The sequence below is a fragment of the Microcaecilia unicolor genome, chromosome 2 (assembly GCF_901765095.1).
Source record: "Microcaecilia unicolor chromosome 2, aMicUni1.1, whole genome shotgun sequence".
Lineage (NCBI taxonomy): Eukaryota > Metazoa > Chordata > Amphibia > Gymnophiona > Siphonopidae > Microcaecilia > Microcaecilia unicolor.
The window spans coordinates 544,760,423-544,779,657 of record NC_044032.1 but is presented as its reverse complement, the minus strand read 5'-3'; the positions used below and the strand labels follow the sequence as shown (position 1 = coordinate 544,779,657).

At 39.8% G+C, this 19,235-nt stretch overlaps 1 protein-coding gene across 1 annotated transcript in view; it reads left to right on the top strand.

Annotated features, from left to right (window-relative positions):
- ATP8A1 (ATPase phospholipid transporting 8A1) overlaps window positions 1–19,235 on the top strand; it is a 649,985-nt gene that overhangs the window by 275,483 nt on the left and 355,267 nt on the right. The window contains 1 exon segment of the mRNA XM_030191344.1: window positions 8,778–8,866. Coding sequence (XP_030047204.1) covers window positions 8,778–8,866 — 89 coding nt within the window.

Below are 19,235 nucleotides of genomic sequence, written 5' to 3'. Positions count from 1 at the left end.
CAATTAATACTGTCAAGTACTAAGCATGATGTACTTAGGAACAACAAACATAGTTTGAAATGTCTATATGCGAATGCCAGGAGCCTAAGAAATAAGATGGGGGAGTTGGAATATATTGCACTAAATGAAAAATTAGATATAATAGGCATCTCTGAGACCTGGTGGAAGGAGGATAACCAGTGGGACACTGTCATACCGGGGTACAAATTATATCGTAGTGATAGGGTGAATCGGATTGGTGGAGGGGTAGCATTGTATATTAACGAGAGCCTTGAATCAAATAGATTGAAAATTCTGCAGGAAACAAAAGACTCCTTGGAATCACTGTGGATTGAAATTCCATGTGCAAAGGGGAAAAGGATAGTGATAGGAGTGTACTACCGTCCGCCTGGCCAGGACGAACAGACGGATGCGGAAATGTTAAAGGAAATCAGGGACGCAAACAAACTGGGCAACACAATAATAATGGGGGATTTCAATTACCCGCATATAGACTGGGTTAATGTAACATCTGTACACGCAAGGGACATAGGATTTCTTGATGAAATCAAGGACAGCTTCATGGAACAGCTAGTTCAGGAGCCGACAAGAGAAGGAAAAATACTAGACTTAGTCCTTAGTGGTGCTCATGATCTAGTGCAGGGGGTAACGATACGAGGGCCGCTTGATAACAGTGATCATAATATGATCGGTTTTGATATTGGCATTGAAGGAAGTGAAACTAGGAAATCAAGTACGCTAGCGTTTAACTATAGAAAAGGTGATTACGACAAAATGAGAAAAATGGTGAAAAAAAGACTGAAAGGAGCAGCTCGCAGAGTAAAAAACTTGCATCAGGCGTGGATGCTGTTTAAAAACACCATCCTGGAGGTTCAGGACAAATATATTCCACGTATTAGAAAAAAGGGAAAAAAGACTAAACGTCAGCCGGCGTGGCTAAACAGTAAGATAAAGGAAATCATTAGAGCCAAAAAACAATCCTTCAGAAAGTGGAGAAGAGAACCAACTGAAAGTAACAGGATAGATCATAAGGAATGCCAAGCCAAATGCAAAGCGGAGATAAGGAGGGCAAAAAAGGACTTTGAGAAGAAATTAGCGTTGGAAGCAAAAATACATAGTAAAAATTTTTTTAGATACATTAAAAGCAGGAAACCGGCCAAAGAGTCGGTTGGGCCGCTGGACGAAAATGGTGTTAAAGGGGCGATCAAGGAGGACAAAGCCGTAGCGGAGAAATTAAATGAATTCTTTGCTTCGGTCTTCACCGAGGAGGATTTGGGGGGGACACCGGTGCCGGAAAGAATATTTGAAGCGGGGGAGTCGGAGAAACTAAACAAATTCTCTGTAACCTTGGAGGATGTAATGGGTCAGTTCAGCAAGCTGAAGAGTAGTAAATCACCGGGACCTGATGGTATTCATCCCAGAGTATTAATAGAACTAAAAAATGAACTTGCGGAGCTACTGTTAGAAATATGCAATCTGTCCCTAAAATCGAGTGTAGTACCGGAAGACTGGAGGGTAGCCAATGTTACTCCGATTTTTAAGAAGGGTTCCAGAGGAGATCCGGGAAATTATAGACCGGTGAGTCTGACGTCGGTGCCGGGCAAGATGGTGGAGGCTATTATTAAGAATAAAATTGCAGAGCATATACAAAAACATGGACTGATGAGACAAAGTCAGCACGGATTTAGTGAAGGGAAGTCTTGCCTCACCAATCTAATGCATTTTTTTGAGGGGGTAAGCAAACATGTGGACAATGGGGAGCCGGTTGATATTGTATATCTGGATTTTCAGAAGGCGTTTGACAAAGTGCCGCACGAAAGACTCCTGAAGAAATTGCAGAGTCATGGAATCGGAGGTAGGGTATTATTATGGATTAAGAACTGGTTGAAAGATAGGAAGCAGAGAGTAGGATTGCGTGGCCAGTATTCTCAGTGGAGGAGGGTAGTTAGTGGGGTCCCGCAGGGGTCTGTGCTGGGTCCGTTGCTTTTTAATGTATTTATAAATGACCTAGAGATGGGAATAACTAGTGAGGTAATTAAATTCGCCGATGACACAAAATTATTCAGGGTCGTCAAGTTGCAGGAGGAATGTGAACGATTACAGGAGGACCTTGCGAGACTGGGAGAATGGGCGTGCAAGTGGCAGATGAAGTTCAGTGTTGACAAGTGCAAAGTGATGCATGTGGGTAAAAGGAACCCAAATTATAGCTACGTCTTGCAAGGTTCCGCGTTAGGAGTTACGGATCAAGAAAGGGATCTGGGTGTCGTCGTCGATGATACGCTGAAACCTTCTGCTCAGTGTGCTGCTGCGGCTAGGAAAGCAAATAGAATGTTGGGTGTTATTAGGAAGGGTATGGAGTCCAGGTGTACGGATGTTATAATGCCGTTGTATCGCTCCATGGTGCGACCGCACCTGGAGTATTGTGTTCAGTACTGGTCTCCGTATCTCAAAAAAGATATAGTAGAATTGGAAAAGGTACAGCGAAGGGCGACGAAAATGATAGTGGGGATGGGACGACTTTCCTATGAAGAGAGGCTGAGAAGGCTAGGGCTTTTCAGCTTGGAGAAGAGACGGCTGAGGGGAGATATGATAGAAGTGTATAAAATAATGAGTGGAATGGATCGGGTGGATGTGAAGCGACTGTTCACGCTATCCAAAAATACTAGGACTAGAGGGCATGAGTTGAAGCTACAGTGTGGTAAATTTAAAACGAATCGGAGAAAATTTTTCTTCACCCAACGTGTAATTAGACTCTGGAATTCGTTGCCGGAGAACGTGGTACGGGCGGTTAGCTTGACGGAGTTTAAAAAGGGGTTAGATAGATTCCTAAAGGACAAGTCCATAGACCGCTATTAAATGGACTTGGAAAAATTCCGCATTTTTAGGTATAACTTGTCTGGAATGTTTTTACGTTTGGGGAGCGTGCCAGGTGCCCTTGACCTGGATTGGCCACTGTCGGTGACAGGATGCTGGGCTAGATGGACCTTTGGTCTTTCCCAGTATGGCACTACTTATGTACTTATGTACTTATGTACAATGTCAATACAATATGTAACAGAACATTTTAATTCACAGTGTAGGGTATAAGCAAAGATGGGATATATAGATAGGTAAGAGAGTGAGATGAGTTAGAAAGTAGGGTGACTAATTTAAGGAAAATTGCACATGAGGTCAGAGAATAAGAGGAGTTAGAAAATAAGGTGACTAATTTAAAGAGAGGTACACATGAGGTCAGAAAGATGGTTAAATATTGTATCGGCTAGGGTATTAGTGGATAAACATGTCCTGCTGCAGTACGTGCAGCCCATGTCACTCCTTTTGTGTGTGAGACTAACAAGTTAGTTACTTTCGTTAAATGCCTCGTTGAAGAGTCAAGCTTTCACCTACTTCCTGCAGTAGAGATAGTCTTGTGTTAAGCGGAGCCTTTCAGGGAGTGCGTTCCAGAGTGTGGGGGCTACTCCGGAGAAGGCTTGCTTATGGCTATCGCATCTTGTAATGTCTTTTGGAGAGGGTGTGGTTAGTGATAGTCCTTGAGAGGACCTTAATGTCCTTGGCGGTGTGTAGAGGGTCATCCTACTCTTCAGGTACTCAGGACCATTTTCTTTAAGGTCCTTGAAGATCAGACATAGAGTTTTAAATTTAGCCCTGTATTGTACTGGTAGCCAGTGAAGATTTTACAAAATTGGTGTGATGTGGTCTCGTCACTTGCAACTTATTCTGAATCAGTTGGAGTTGTTGCAAACCCTTTGTAGTCATACCATTGTAGAGTGCATTACAGTAATCCAGTCTTGATGTTATCATAGCATGCACAACTGGAGTAAGATTTACCTTCTCGATGTAAGGAGAGAGGCAGATTAGCTGTTGCAAATAGTAGAAGCAGCTCTTGCTTGGATTTGGGGAGTTGGAGTAAGTGTTGAATCTAACTGTATTCCAAGATTCCTCACTTGTGATTTGACGGGGAGTACCTACTTCCCAAAAGAGATTTTGATGTCAGGTATATATCCATTTGTGTTAGCGACCCAGAAAGCTCAGTTTTACTTAGGTTCACGCAAAGTTTGTTGTGTTTAGCCCATTCTTGAATTGATGTTAGACAGGTAATCCGTTTATTCAGGGCTGTAGATAAGTTAGGTTTAATGGCTATGAGTAGCTGCACATCATCAGTGTAGATGTAGAACTGAGTGTCCATTGACTAAATCAGCTCGGCTAGTGGCTTGAGGTAGATATTGAACAGAATAGGTGACAGTATCAATCTGTGTTGTACCCCACGGGTCACTGCCCATGGTGGCGATGAGTTGCTGCCAAACATTATGGATTGTTGCCTGTCTGATAGGCTCTGAAACAAGCAAGTACTGTTGCATTGATACCTATTTCTCTCAGTCGTGCTAGCATGATGTCATGATCCACAGTGTCAAAAGCTGCTGCGAAATCTGGCAGTACTAACACTGAGGTGAATCCCCTGTTTCGGTTTCTGTGAAGATTATGTAGTATGGATACGAGGACTGTTTCTGTTCTGTATCTGGGTCTGAATCCAGATTGACATGGATCTAGCCAGTTCTCTCTTCTAGCCAATCACTGAATTGAACAAAGACTGTTCTGTATGTTTCCCTAACAATGGGATGTTGGATACTGGCCAGTAACTTTCAAGTTTGTCCTGGTCATGGTTGTTTTTCTTAAGCAGCCCTTTTTAATTCTGTTGGTAGTTGCCCATTAGAAAGAGAGGCATTCACAATTTTTGTGGCGCCTTCTATGAGGCCCATACTTGCCTGCTGCACTCTCTTTGATGGGCAGGAGTCGAGGGAGCAGGTAGTTGGTCGAAGGTCTTTTAGGATTTTGTCAAGGCTTTCCTCTGTCATTGGGTTAAAAGTGTCCCATCTGTCTCTGTCAGGAGGGGGTGAGTTTGTTCACTCCTGGTTAACTGATTGGAGACTGAATGGGATTGCCTGTAAATCCTGGTGGAGACTTAATTTTATTGGCAAAGTATGCAGCAAAATCATTGATTATTCTTCCCAGGAATTTTGGAAGGCGGAGCTAAACACCAGTCAGAGACAAGACCTGCCTGTCATGAAAACCATGTTTTCTCAGGTCCTCTAATCCACTGGATTCCAAAAACTTTACTATTCTCTGTTCTAAAAGAAATTCCATTAATTTACTTACCACAGAAGTCAGACTTACTGGCCTGTAGTTCCCACACTCCTCCTTACTTCTGCTTTTGCGGAGAGTGACAACATCTGCTCCTCTCTTCCGGAGCCACTCCCGACACTAGAAAAACATTGAAAAGGTCAGCCAGTGGAGCTGCTAGAATTTTAAGTTCTGTAAGATGTATGCTGTCCAGCCCCATTGCTTTGTTCGCTAGTATAGCCAGCTCCTCACGAACACAGTCTTCTGAAAATGATTCAGGGACTACCACCCCTCTATATCTATTTGTTTTCTGTGGTCCTGCTCCCAGCCATTCAGCTGTGAACAAAGAACAGAAATATTTGTTATGCAATTCTGCCTTATCTTTATCACCTTCTACCTATTCCTCCCCTTCAGCTTTGAGCCTAACAATGTCACTTTTGCGCTTCTTCTATCGCTAACATATCTTAAAAAAAAAAGAAAAAGAAAGCCTTGTCCCCATCATTTTACCATATTGGCTATTTTTTTCTTCTATTTGCATCTTTGCTTTCCTGACTACTCTAACAGCTTCTTTTAGCTTTTCCAGATATTGTCACCCATTTTCCTCTTTCTGTGATCTCTTGTAGTTTATAAAGGCTAACCTCTTTTTTTCAGCTATGACTTTTGAAAATTAAAGTAGCCTCCTTTTTCTCTTTTATTTACTTTCCTTACAGAATGGTTTGTTGCCCTTACAATAGGTCATTTCAGTTTTGCCCACTGCTTTCCAACTTGCAAGCCTGCAAATAGGTGGGAAAATGTGGGATACAAATAAATAAACTTCTTCCAGATGTTCCCATCCAGACAGCAGTTCCTTGATGTAATCTCCCATCTGAATGAGGTTAGTTTTTTTTTTAAGTCTAGAACCTTCACTTTTGAATGAACCCCTTCCACACCTATCTTAATATTAAACCACACCATATGGTGATCACCAACTAAAACATTAGAAACACACTCCCCGTTAGTAAGCACTAAGTCCAATATGGCCCCATCCTGCATGGCTTCCATTACCAATTGCTGGAACAGTTCCCCCTGTAGAGAATCCAGGATCTCCCTGCTTCTAAAAGACCCTGCAGTAGAGATACCCCAATCAACATCTGGCATATTAAAATCACCTATTATTAGTACTTTTCCTTTCACAGCTAGATTTTGAATATCTTCAATTAAATCTGTCCACTACTTCTGTCTTTGAAGGAGGCCTGTATATCACACCAATGTAAATACATTTGCAATTTCCTCTTTCCAGACTGACCCACAGTGCCTCTTCCTTACCCTTGCTTAAATATTATCTTTAACATATAATGCCACTTCACCTCCTTTTCTTCCTACCTTATCTTTCCTGAACAGATTATAGCTCAGTATAACTATATCCTAGTCATGGATCTCTGTGAACCATGTCTCTGTGTATTTAGTGCTTCATTTACCTGAGGACCTTGCCCTATTGATTCTAGTTTAAAGCCCTCTTCAGTGGGTTAGCCAGTCTGCTGCTGAAAAACACTTTTTCCCTTCTTTGATAGATGGACACCATCTCTGCTCAGCAGCCCTTGGAAAAGCATTCCATGGTCCTGGAGGCCAAAATGCTCTTGACAACACTATCTGCACAGCTACATATTCATCTCCAGGATGTGAGCTCCTCTGCCTTGGCCTTTACCCTCAACAGAGAGGATTGACAAGAACACCACCTGTGCACCTGTCTTCTTCACCCTCTCTCCCAGATACACAAAGTCACTTTTGATATGTTCAGAGTGGTATCTAGCAGTATTATGTGTGCTATCATGGTTTAGTAGCATTGGATAATAGTCAGGCTTGATGAGTCTCGGCAAGCTGTCTGTAACATCTTGAATTTTGGCACCTGGCAGAGAGCAGTCCTCCCAGGACATCATGTCTGGCCTGCAGGTGGATGCTTCTGTACTCCTCAGAAAAGGATTGCCAACCACCGCTACCTTTCATGTCTTTGTGGTCATTCATCCAGCAATTTGGGGGATTTTGAGCTCTGATTCCTTCTCTTGGGAATGCTCTCACCTTCTCTACTTTGAGGCTTCCCTTAATTGTTATCTGTGCTCTAAATTGATGTTATGATAAGCTTTAAAATGCAACCTAAAATACTAAACTAGACTCTCAAACACTATTTATATAAAACCCTAACAGAGACTTAAATTGACTTTGCTAAATAAGTAATTTAACAAAAAAGACAAATTACCTATTCAACCTCGTTTACCTTTTCCCAAGTATGAATGCAATTTCCAGCAGGTAAGATTCACCAGTGAAGTTTTCCTTCCATCAGCAGGGTCTCTTTCAGGACTAGGAGCAACTCTGTTCTAGTTAACTTTATGTATCTGTATTTCTAAAGCAATGTTGTCTTACACCTCCTTGATGATTCACACCGCACTTAGTCTGGTATCTGTGCTCCAAACTGATGTTATGCCAAGCTCTAAAATGCAACCTAAAACACTAGAGTCTCAAACACCATTTACATAAAACCCTAACAGAGACTTTGTTAAATAAGTAGAATAATTAAAAAAAAAAGACAATGAAGTTACTTATTGAGTCCCAAGTTTTCCTATCTGCTTTCAACTCAAAGACAAACGGTGCTGGCAGCCAATCAAAAATATTTGTATTGACCTATTAGCTTTTACCACAAAGATAGGCACTGTTGACAGCTAGTCAGACTTCAGGGCTGACTTATCAGCATTCAAGAGAAGATCAAACTGTTGACATCCAGTTATAAATATTGGTGCTACCCTATCAGCTTTCAACAAAATAACACAGACAATGCTGGCAACCAGCCAAAAGCATTATTCTATCAAATCAGTTTTCTGCAAAGGATTAACTGGTTAGTTGGGAAAAAAAAAAGACACAAAGCCATTGTTGCTCATGTTGTAGTAGACTTTTCCTCGGCCTCATCCTGCTTACTCTGTCGTATCGTATCAAGAACACAGCATCGCAAATCTGTAAACCCCCATTGAAATGTCAAAAAGTGAGGTACCACTTTGTTTAAACCCAGTATGACGTTCGGCCAGATTTGTCTTAAGAGCTGTTATTGGGTTATACAATTTGATAAATGTCCACTTCTGTGGAATTGGCTTTGAAAACTACCCTGTTTGTTTTCTTGAGTAATTTCTAAGAAAGTAGATGTGTATCTGCTGATAAAATAAACATGTGACCATCTCTACAAAAAAAATGAGGTTTTTAATGAATTCTGTTGAAGCAAACAATTTGTAATGGTCAAACACCATCTTTGTGAAAAAGTAATAGAAGTTAAAATATATAACATGCTTATGAGTCCATGACATAAAAAATTGGCCATTGTCAACATTTTAGATCTGCTACTTTAGCCGCCTTTTCCCAGAGAGGCTCACATATTTCAATTTTTCTCAAATGTTATTTGGTAAGAACTTGCAATTCTCATCATACTTTTGACGTTCCCAAACTTTACTCAGTGGTTTACACTTTCATATTCCTCTTATCAAATAAGTGATGGCATTCAAAGTTTCACGCTTTTAGGAAATTGCGATATCTAATGGAATCTGCTTTTGCATCTATGTATTTCAACCACAGTGCTGTTATTAGTATGCATGCAATTTCTCTGTACACTGTTAATGTAAACTTTAATATTGCTTCTTTAGGTCAAGTATATATTTTCTGACAAAACAGGCACTCTGACATGCAATGTCATGCAATTTAAGAAGTGTACAATTGCAGGAATTGCTTATGGGTAAGTTTACCTTATGATGAAATAGTAATCTGTTTTTTGCATTTTGTTTTCTGAGTTTTGACTTAATAAATACACTTGTGGAGTATGAAGGAATGGTTGGAAGAGTTCTTTTTGTGAAAACTGACTTATTCAGTCATATTGTGTATTTTGTTTTCAACCTGCCCTCCCTGCCCATCTTCAAGTCCTTACTCAAAGCCCATCTCTTCTCCCTTGCTTTTGGCGCCTAACCACCTTCCCATTCCTGATACCTACACTGACTACATAGTTTGTTACCTTTAGATTGTAAGCTCTCTTGAGCAGGGACTGTCCTTCCCATGTTTAAACTTGTACAGCGCTGCGTTACCCTGGCAGCGCTATAGAAATGCTAAGAAGTAGTAGTAGTAGTAGTTGTTAGAGACAAGGATATTCTTTTCTAGTAATTTACCAGCATTCCTGCTGAATGTTCTGCATGTTTTTGATAATAGGTACCTCAAAAATATAAAAGGCTTCATATTCAAAGAAATTTAAGCTCCTAAATTTATAAGTAGTGATCAAAAATTTGTGCCTTATTTTCAGTCAGATTTATGAGCATATATTTTTAGCTGAAAAGTTATATTAATTTTGGAGCTTAAGGGGCCCTTTTACTAAGGTGCGCTGAAAAGTGGTCTGCACTAGTGTAGAAGCGTGTATTGGACATGCGCTCGTCCATTTTTCAGCGCACCTGCAAAAAAGGCCTTTTTTTCTGAAAATGGACATGTGGCAAAATGAAAATTGGCGCACGTCCATTTTGGGCCTGAGACATTACCGCCACCCATTCACTTAGTGGTAATGTCTCATGTGTTAACCAGGCGGTAATCATCAGCATGCATACAATGCCGATTTCTGCCCGGTTAGCGCCGCGCACCAGAAAATAAAATATATTTTCTGGCACGCATAGTGGACGCACATAAAAAATGAAATTACTGCCCGGGACACGCGGTAGCCGGGTGGTAGTTCCGAACTGACATGCGTTGGGCGCACATAATGCCTATTTGGCTTAGTAAAAGCGCCCTTAAGAGTTAGGCTTATAAATTTAGGACTGCCATTCATTTGCCTGGATGTATAAGCCTAATTTGAGTTTAGTGCTGAAAATCAATGCTAAACTCATCTTTTTTGCCTGCCCTAAATCTGTCCCTGTTATTATCCATATTTTATGCCCCTAAATTTAGGAGTTTAGTGAAATTTTGAGTAATGGTCTATGGATTCAGACCTAGTAAATTTTTAAAGAGGCAAATGTATGAGTATAACACAAAGTTAAGAGTATAAAAGCCTTTAAATATTAGGCCCATAGTCCTTAATTTTAATTATATACTGTAAAAATATTTTTAAAAAGCTGAAAATACCCTATCCAGCTTTCATGAATGCAGATTGAACAGACATGGCTCTGCCTTTCATAGTGAATGTTGATTAGTTGGTTTAGAGTGCAGGTATTCGAGTCATTGGAGATTTGTCATAAATTAGTATAATCCCACTGGAGCCTATTATCTCAATTAGGTTTTCCAGAAGCTCTGCTAGACATGAATTAGGTAAAAGCTTTCTTCCACTAGAGACATTTGCTACCTTGGTGTATGTTGTGGAAGAAATAAAGGAATTGACAGACTTCATCATAGAATATGTTGAGGCAGTTGGGCTTTATAGCATACATTCAACTGTTAGCACGTCTAAATATGATACGCGCCAAGAGAACCTATGCTGCCTGTGAATTCAAGCCATTTGGAGCTTGCAAGAAATAATCTGATTCTCCCAGCAGCTCAGCAACTCTGTCCTAGTGGCTGAAACAGTCGAATTTGGCCTGGGGAAACTCCTTCCAACTTCTGGGTTGAGTTGAAGAATTTGGAAGAAATTCTTCAACTCAAATTGCCTGTTCAAATTGCGTTGGGAAACTAAAATGTAAAGATGTTCCTCTTTCCTAAAATAAATTCACTCGTATCTGTATATGTAACGGGGAGTACAGATGGAAACTGTTATAGTAATATAGCTGTCTGTGGTGTATAAGGCTGAAGTAAAGCTTGTGTAGGCAGTCAATATTGAGGTAGAGCTCTCGTATTGAAAAAAAAAAACATGAGACTGCCAACAGCCAAAGCATTTAAGAGTAGAATTTCAGAGGTGAAATTACATCCCTTTAGAGAGCACATCTACTTGAAATACATTATAGCAGTTTCTTCAATAGCATATTTATTTTCAGTATTTTTCTCTCCCATTTGAATCTGTGGCATCCTGTCGCGTAAGCAGTACAATAATGGATAATAGCATGAATTAAGAAATCATGTGACTTCTATGACCCGCCTCCCTTTCCACATTTCCTTTCATTTGTGACCTTTAGTCTACACAGGAAAGACTTCTTCAGATAAACTTCCTAGAGTTCAAGGATACTCTGCAATACCCTATAGGTTTTCAGAAATTTGTTGTCCAACAAAATCCTAATTCAGCCCATCAGATGGCTATGTCCTCTGTGAACAAGCAGATTGGAGCAAAAACATATCTGTTGGGTTGGGAGACTATTAGGATGTGGAACTGGGTTGTCTCAGTGTTGGGATGAATCTGTCAGGAAAGGGCAATGCGTTAGAGTACAAACTGAGCTGAGTCTTAGCCACATTAATGGTACTCGAGTAAAAGGGCTGCAGACAAGATATTGTTATTGGGGGACACACCTGGCGGATCTGTTTGCATCTCTTTTGACTATCTCCTTTGTGTGTTTTTTTTTATTTTTTTTATAAGTACACATGGCAAAATAGCCTCAGATGCCTCCTTCCTAGATTGGAGCGAAACCTTCTCTTTTTGTGTTCTCCAGTTCCTTTTGTAGCAGGTACTCTTCTAAAATTCGTAAGGAATCAGGGAGCTGTATTACTTATAGCTTCTTATTGGCCTAGCCAAATTTGGTTCCTGCCCCTGTAGCAGTTGTCTATCAGTCTTCCATACCCTTCATCATGCAGAATTGGGAAGTTCTGTTAACACCCTAACATCAGGTCACTAGCCCTCATAATCTTGAATGTTCAGACAATAAAGCTTCAGTTCAGTAAGAGGCTGTTTTTTTTTCCTAAAATGCACTTAACATGCTTTAATAGCAAATATTAACATGCAGTATGTGCACAGGCTGTGTAGTAACTGTTGGGAATGTACTTAACACATTGTCTGCAGTTGACACACCATAAAGTTCTTTACTGCATATAAAGATTATTCACAATTAGCACAGATGGATTTAACACCATGAGGTTCCCTTTCTAAAATACCTTAAATATTGCATGTCATACAGGGAAATGAGTAATCAATGCTTTCATAGGCATATCCTTAAAATGCTTCTTTGTAAGATGTGGCAATGAATGCATTCACTATAGCAGTAGTTAAGTAACTAACACACTGAATTTTTAGTGAGTGCTACATCTCGCCTTGTTTTCATAACTCAGAGATTTCAGTAACTTGATGTCATTTTGTGCTGTAGAATGCTGCGGAAATTCATTTGAGTGCTATCCCCCATAGGAGTGTGCAAGGGAAAGATTTTTTTGGTTTCTTTTTTTTCTTGTTTTTCTTTGTCATTTTATTGAGTTTTGGTTTTAGTACTCATTGACACAAAATAGTGCTCACAAAATGGAGCAAAACTCTCCAAATCTAAAATGCACATCATATTTTCTTACAATTTAAAAATTGTTCCTGATAGGGCTTTGTGCACATTTAGAGCATTTACCAGCTCCCACTTCGCCGTGTGAAGCCTATTTTACCCTGCAAATGAAGTGCAAGGTTACCATAATTTATGGTAAACTACTGTATCTCCAAGTTCATTACAAATTTGTTATCCCAATTAGAGGCCCTTTTACTATTCTGCAATAAAAAGTGGCCCTAGCGCAACTTTACGCGGGTCTTTCCTGCTTATTAAGGCCATTTTTACCGCAGCGGGAAAATGTCCAGTTTTCCATTTAATGGCCATAAGCTAGTTACCATGTGGCCATTAACAAAATTAGCATTCGACTCCTTGCCACCACCCAATTTATAGGTGGTAAGTGCTCATGTGCTAATCCCGTTGTGAATGCGCTAGCTGAGTCACACTGTCACACCTGTTCTTTACCCCCGCCCGCCCCCTAGACATGGCCTCCAGACACACTGTAGGCACTCTTACAATGCCGCTTCTGAGAAAAATTCAGAAATTTTTTTAGACCATGGTTTGCACATGCATAGTGGGATTTTACTGTAGATGCCTTGGCGCATCTGGCAGTAAACCGTTTTAAGCTACAGTAACCACATGCTAGTGCTTACCACAGTTTAGTAAAATGACCCTTACATTATCTTGTCTTCAGTTTATATACTGCTTACTCCAACAAATGGTCCTAGACGGTTTCCAGAATAAATAATAACAGAGATGTACAGTCAACATCTTAAAAAGAAAAAAAAACCAGCATGAACAGTCTACATTGCATAAAATTTCTGAGATATACATCTTCACTTTTTTCCTAAAAGAATAATAAGAACTTTTCAGCCTAAGATCTATTGGCAGAGTATTCCAAACAGAAGCCGATCCAACAGTGAAAGATGACTTCCAGTGCTTACTATATTTCACCCCAAAAGGGGAAGGGAAAAACAACACACACCAATCTCTTGAATATCAAACATTTTCTGTTGTTGTAAATGAAAAAATTGTTGCAAAGATTTAAAAAAAAAAAAAAAAAAAAAAAAGGAACTAAACCATACATTACTTTATGAACAAAACATTTTCAACAGTATTCTGGCGCATATAGGAAACCAGTGACAGGACTTCATCAAAACAGACAAATGGTCATATCTAGTGCATCGAAAAATCAGTGTTACCGCCGTTTCAGGTGTCAGTTTCTGCTGCAGTTCAAAATAAATAGAATTGCAATAATTGAAGATAAAAAACCTTCACCTGAACAACCAAAGCAAAATCTTTTTCATAAAAGTTTGACTTCTAATACTCGGAGCAGCTTGAACCACCTTAAAGTTTGTATCATCAGAGAGAGAGTAACTATTTCAGGAATATCAGTCAGGATGTTACTAAACCAGAGTATATTTGTATTGTCCCCATTCAATTTGAGAAGAAAATCATCAGCCCATGCCTTAATCCTAGGTATGCATTGCTCAATAATCTGAAAAGTGCAGTTTTGATCAGAATAAACAGGAAGCAAAACAAAAATATCATCGGCAAAGAAATGTGTGAGCTGGTAGAGAGACATTTGCTAAATCTGACATAAATTAAATAATAAAGGGGAACGAGGCGACCCCTGAGGGACACCACACAAAGGACTCCAGGTATTTGATCGAATAGCATTCTTTAAGACAAAGTAACTTCACTTAACTAAGAACCTCCCTAAACCAACTAATTACAAGACCACTGTGTTAACATTCACTGAGTTTCTTAAGAAGCTTTAAATGATCAAGGGCTTAAAACTCTTGAACCTTCTGTGCGAGTGATTTCATATTTTTATGCTGGAATTGTTTTAAAGGTGCTTTTATTAGAACTGTGCTTTGAACCTTCTGGCCTAGTGACTTAATCCAGTCAATTTGGTTACATATAATCTGATGAATCTGGTGTATTAAGGTGTTTTTATTAGAATTTTGCTTAGTTTTTTTTTTTTACTTTCAATGTTTATTAATTTTACATTTACATAAATAAAACATAAATGCCTTGGAAATCCAGATAAACAATAAAGAAATATATTAAATAACATATTTTACATCTAGTAAATATATTATGGAAATATATTATTAATTTTGCCCTCAATATCAAAATCTGAGTCAAGATACTAGGGTTTTCAAAAAGGAAAAATAAAATAAAACTACAGAACAGATAAGGACAACAGAAACCGGCAGCCGACTTTACAGCATATTACCTATGAGAGCATTTCCAAGGGTCTTCTCTCTTTTTCTTTAAATTCAATAAATTTTTTGGGGTATAAAATACATAATAGATTCTAAAGATATACAACATCTGCAAGGAAATTTTAACACAAAAAAACCACCTAGATTCAAAATCCTAGATTTATATAACAGAAATTATTTTCTCTTTTTTTGTGTATTTCTTGCAATGGCCGGAAAAATCTGAACCTTACCCCCTAGAAAAAGATCATTCAGGTGACGAAAATAAAGTCGAAATATGTTGTTTTTATCTGGTTCTAGAGCATATGTAACTATTAACGTTGTTCTTTCAGTAATGAGCTCAAGAGAGTTTTTCAGAAATTCTGTTAAATTAAGATTAGGATTATCTTGAGTTAGACCTTTGGAGCCCTTTATTCCTGATAAATACTGGGTCCTCGTTATGGGCGGAAGGCCCTCTACTGGGATCTCCAGTATTTCTCTGAAGTACTTCTTAAGCATATCAACTGCGGGTAACGATGGGCATTTTGGAAAATTTAAAATCCTCAAATTGTTCCTATGACCATTGTTTTCCAAATATTCAGTTTTCCTTTCTTGAATCTCTCTTTCTCTAATTAGTTCTGAGGTAATATTTTGTAGTTTTTTCAGTTCCCCTTCAAACTTAACATTTTTCTCAGTTTGCTCTTGAAGTTTAACAGACAAATCCTGATGTCCTTGTTTTAACTCCAAAATGTCACCTTTCAATAAAGTATTCATCTGCAACAATGTAGTACTCACTCCCTGTACCGCGTCCTATAGGGTCTCCAGTGTGACTATAGCAGGTCTTCTAATCTCTCCAGTATTCCACGGTGTCAAACTCCCAGGAGTAGAAGAACGGGGTTGACTCTGCCCCTGTTCCGATGTTTCACTTCCTGGGATTGAAGTTCCCCTGGGTCCTCCTTCCACGGTGGTAGGAACATTCTCCTCCATTCTCCGTGGCCCCAGTGGGGAAAATTCGGCACCGGGTTGCTGGGGTGCTGTAAATGAGGGAGGGCTTAATGAAACTCCCACTATGCTGCGCTCTGCTCCCGAAAGAGCGGGGCTGATCGAAGCGGGATTCTGGTGACCTAAGGAAACAACGCCAAAGCTGTCCAGAGTTGTCTGGCGGGTGGATGGAGTTGAATGCGGAACCATGGAGGTAGGTGCCGCAGTTTTCCCCTTCCGCTTCCCCATCTCTCGGACAGTAAACGGAGCCCTCACACCAGAGTACTCGACAGCCTATGGAGCGTCGCGTCCACACTTCTGCTCAGAACACCATCTTTACTCCAGATCCTCAAGCTTGAGCTAGAACTTTGCTTTGAACCTTCTGTGCCAGTGACTTAATCCAATCAATTTCGTTCCATAGCATCTGGAGACACATACTGTATGCCTCTGGAGGAGGAGCAATTGTGTACAGCTGTGTGGTAAAAGAAAAAAACAGATCACTTGGTTATTGTGTTCAGTTTTGGAGGCCGTATCTTGCTAAAGATGTAAAAAGACTGGAAGCGGTGCAAAGAAAAGCTACAAAAATAGTATGGGATTTGCATTGCAAACCATACAAGGAGAGACTTTCTGACTTGAACATGTATACCTTGGAGGAAAGGAGAAACAGGGGTGACATTATACAGATATTAAAATATTTGAAAGGCGTTGATCCGCAAACAAATCTTTTTTGAAGACGAGAAGGCGGTAGAACTAGAGGACATGAATTGAGGTTGAAGGGGGGCAGACTCAGGAGTAATGTCAGGAAGTATTTTTTCACAGAGAGGGTGATGGATATGTGGAATGCCCTCCCATGGGAGGTGGTGGAGATGAAAACGGTAATGGAATTCAGATGTGCATGGGATAAACACAAAGGAATCCTGTTTAGAAGGAATGGATCCATGGAATCTTAGCGGAGATTAGGTGGTGAAGCCGGTAATTGGGAAGCGAAACCGTTGCTGGGCAGACTTCTATGGTCTGCGCTCTAATCGTGACTGAATAGATATGGATGGACTGGAGTGTAAATTTTAAGGGGCTTTGAAGTTAACTTCAGAAATTTTAGTACAAGAACAGTGCTGGGCAGAATTCTATAGTCTGTACCCTGAAAATGGCAAGGACAAATCAAACTTGGGTATACATATAAAGTATTGCATACCATGTATAATACGTTTATCTTGTTGGGCAGACTGGGTGGACTACAGGTCTTTACCTGCCGTCATTTACTATGTTACTATGTAAATAGGGAGAGACAAAGGAAAGGTAAGAAGATAAACTATTGGATTGAATGTGATTAGGTAGACAAGAAATTTTATCATATGATGATCTGACCATGGAAGGAGATATATGGGAAATAGTTTCCTTTTTGCATGGAGAGTGTGGTATCCAATATATTCCCACAATGTGGGTTGGGGTATGCATATAATGAAATAAGCAACAACCTTGAATGAATTACAAGAAATCAGTAATACATGAAGTTCTGCGAATTTCCAAATGAATACTAAAGTCTCTGAGGATGATGATGAGGAAGAATTCATACAGTGAATCATTATGAGATTTTGCAGCATATAGAGAGAGTACTGGGTAACTGGGAATGGGGTTTGTAGAGCTCATAGGAATTCTTTTGATAGTTTAAGTTGAATTGATTGGACCTCATAGCTAATAGAGAATATCTGACATTCCTAAAATATACAGGTAGGAACTTTTAGCTCTTGATGACTTGAGTATAATAAAATGCAGCTATCATGTTTTTGTACATCTGAATTATATACTAGCTGAAAACCAGTGAAATTCACCAACAAGGCTGTTCTTTTTCCTTGATTCTGCTGATGTACCACTCCCCAGCCTGATCACATCACCTCTGTCCTGAATATTTACTCCTCCTGCCTTTAACACCATAGAGGATAGGCAACTTTGAAACACAACCATTTCATTTTAACAGTGCTTTAAACCACTTCAGATTGTACTTTTCCTAATTATTATAACATTTTGGTTGCTTGAGGGAATTGGCATTGCTCCTCATATCTCAATGTAACTGAAATATATTGTTCGTATTTTGTATTCTGCTTCACACTGAGAATATTTAAAGAGGCTCAGTGTATTTGTAAAGGCTTTTTTGTTTGTCTTTGAGGAATATTATACTGTATATTTTTCAGTAAAAATTGTATTCTGTTCCTTTTGAGATCATGTTTAAGTAGGAGCTAGTAAGGTCACAAAATGCCCATTAATACTTTAACACTGTGGTCATTGGATCATAGTTTACATTATATCCAGTATACCCATAGTACATCATGGTCTCAGAATGTCAATAGACAGCATACCGGGGCCTCTGCAGAAAGTCTGAGAAAATTACTTTGTTAGATGCTGTAGAAAGCAGCATATGCAGTTGCGAGAGATCTTTGAGGCAGCAGAAGGGGAGTGCAGACAGCTGAGGAAGCTTTTAATTTAGAATTGTGGAGACAAGCACAAGGTAGCCAGGAGAGCACTTTTGTTGGCTGAATATTAAGAATGAACTGAACAACTGGGATTTTCTCACAAACCATTTTTATAATCCCGGCATTTATCTGCAGATGTTTATTTGATCTTTGCCACAGATTGTTGCATATTCATTGTGGATATCATGAAAATCTGACTGGCAAGAAGTACTCCAGGACTGGACTTTGGAAACACTGATTTAGGCAATCTATCCTGTCTGGCAGTTTAGAAACAAATAATGTAATGTGAGATAAGCTTCAAGTTCTATCTAGTCTGCCCACCTGTTCAAGCCTCTCATAGACTTGTTACTGCAAAATCTATGATAGCTTGGAGTATAACCTTGGCACACCAGTCACACCTGGAGTCTCTATTATTTTTATGAAGTCTCTTTTATTGAATAAATCTCAGATAATTTACTCACAATCAGATGTTCAGAAGTGCTGCCCCAGGGCACAGAGACTCCATAGTTCTGAGAGCTGTTTCAGTGGTTGGAGGTGAGATCTGAAGAAAGGTAGCTTAATCGCAGGTGAGAAATAGTTGAGCAGATAGAAGTGGTTCAAAGCTGGGTGACTGGAATCTGTGATATTTCATTAGGGAGGAGATATTTTCAAGGTAAAAAACCAAGTTCGTTGCAGGGAGTTTCAGCAGGACAGAGCTGTCTGGGGCAAGATGGTACATGCCCCATGTCTCTAGCAAGATGGTGAAATCCCTCATGGCTGAAGGGACAAAGAGGACAAGAAGCCTCACACAGACTCAGGGAGGAGCAGGTAAAGACCAGTGGGGACAGAGCCTGCCATCGGGTAGAAAGGGGTGGTCCTAGAGGACGGCTCTCGATTGGAGGGAAAGGTCATACCTGGCTGACCTCTCAGGACAGAGATAGACTGACCAGGAAATGATAGCAAGTAGACACAGGAGCCAAGCTTGGCTGAGAGAGAAAAGAGGTCTGGGCAGCCGCACAAACAGTGGTAACCGTTCTTATACAGACAGACAAGTGTGGTTGCATTGCCTATGAACTACATTACACACAATGCCTTGCTCACATATCTTTGCAGAGGAAACT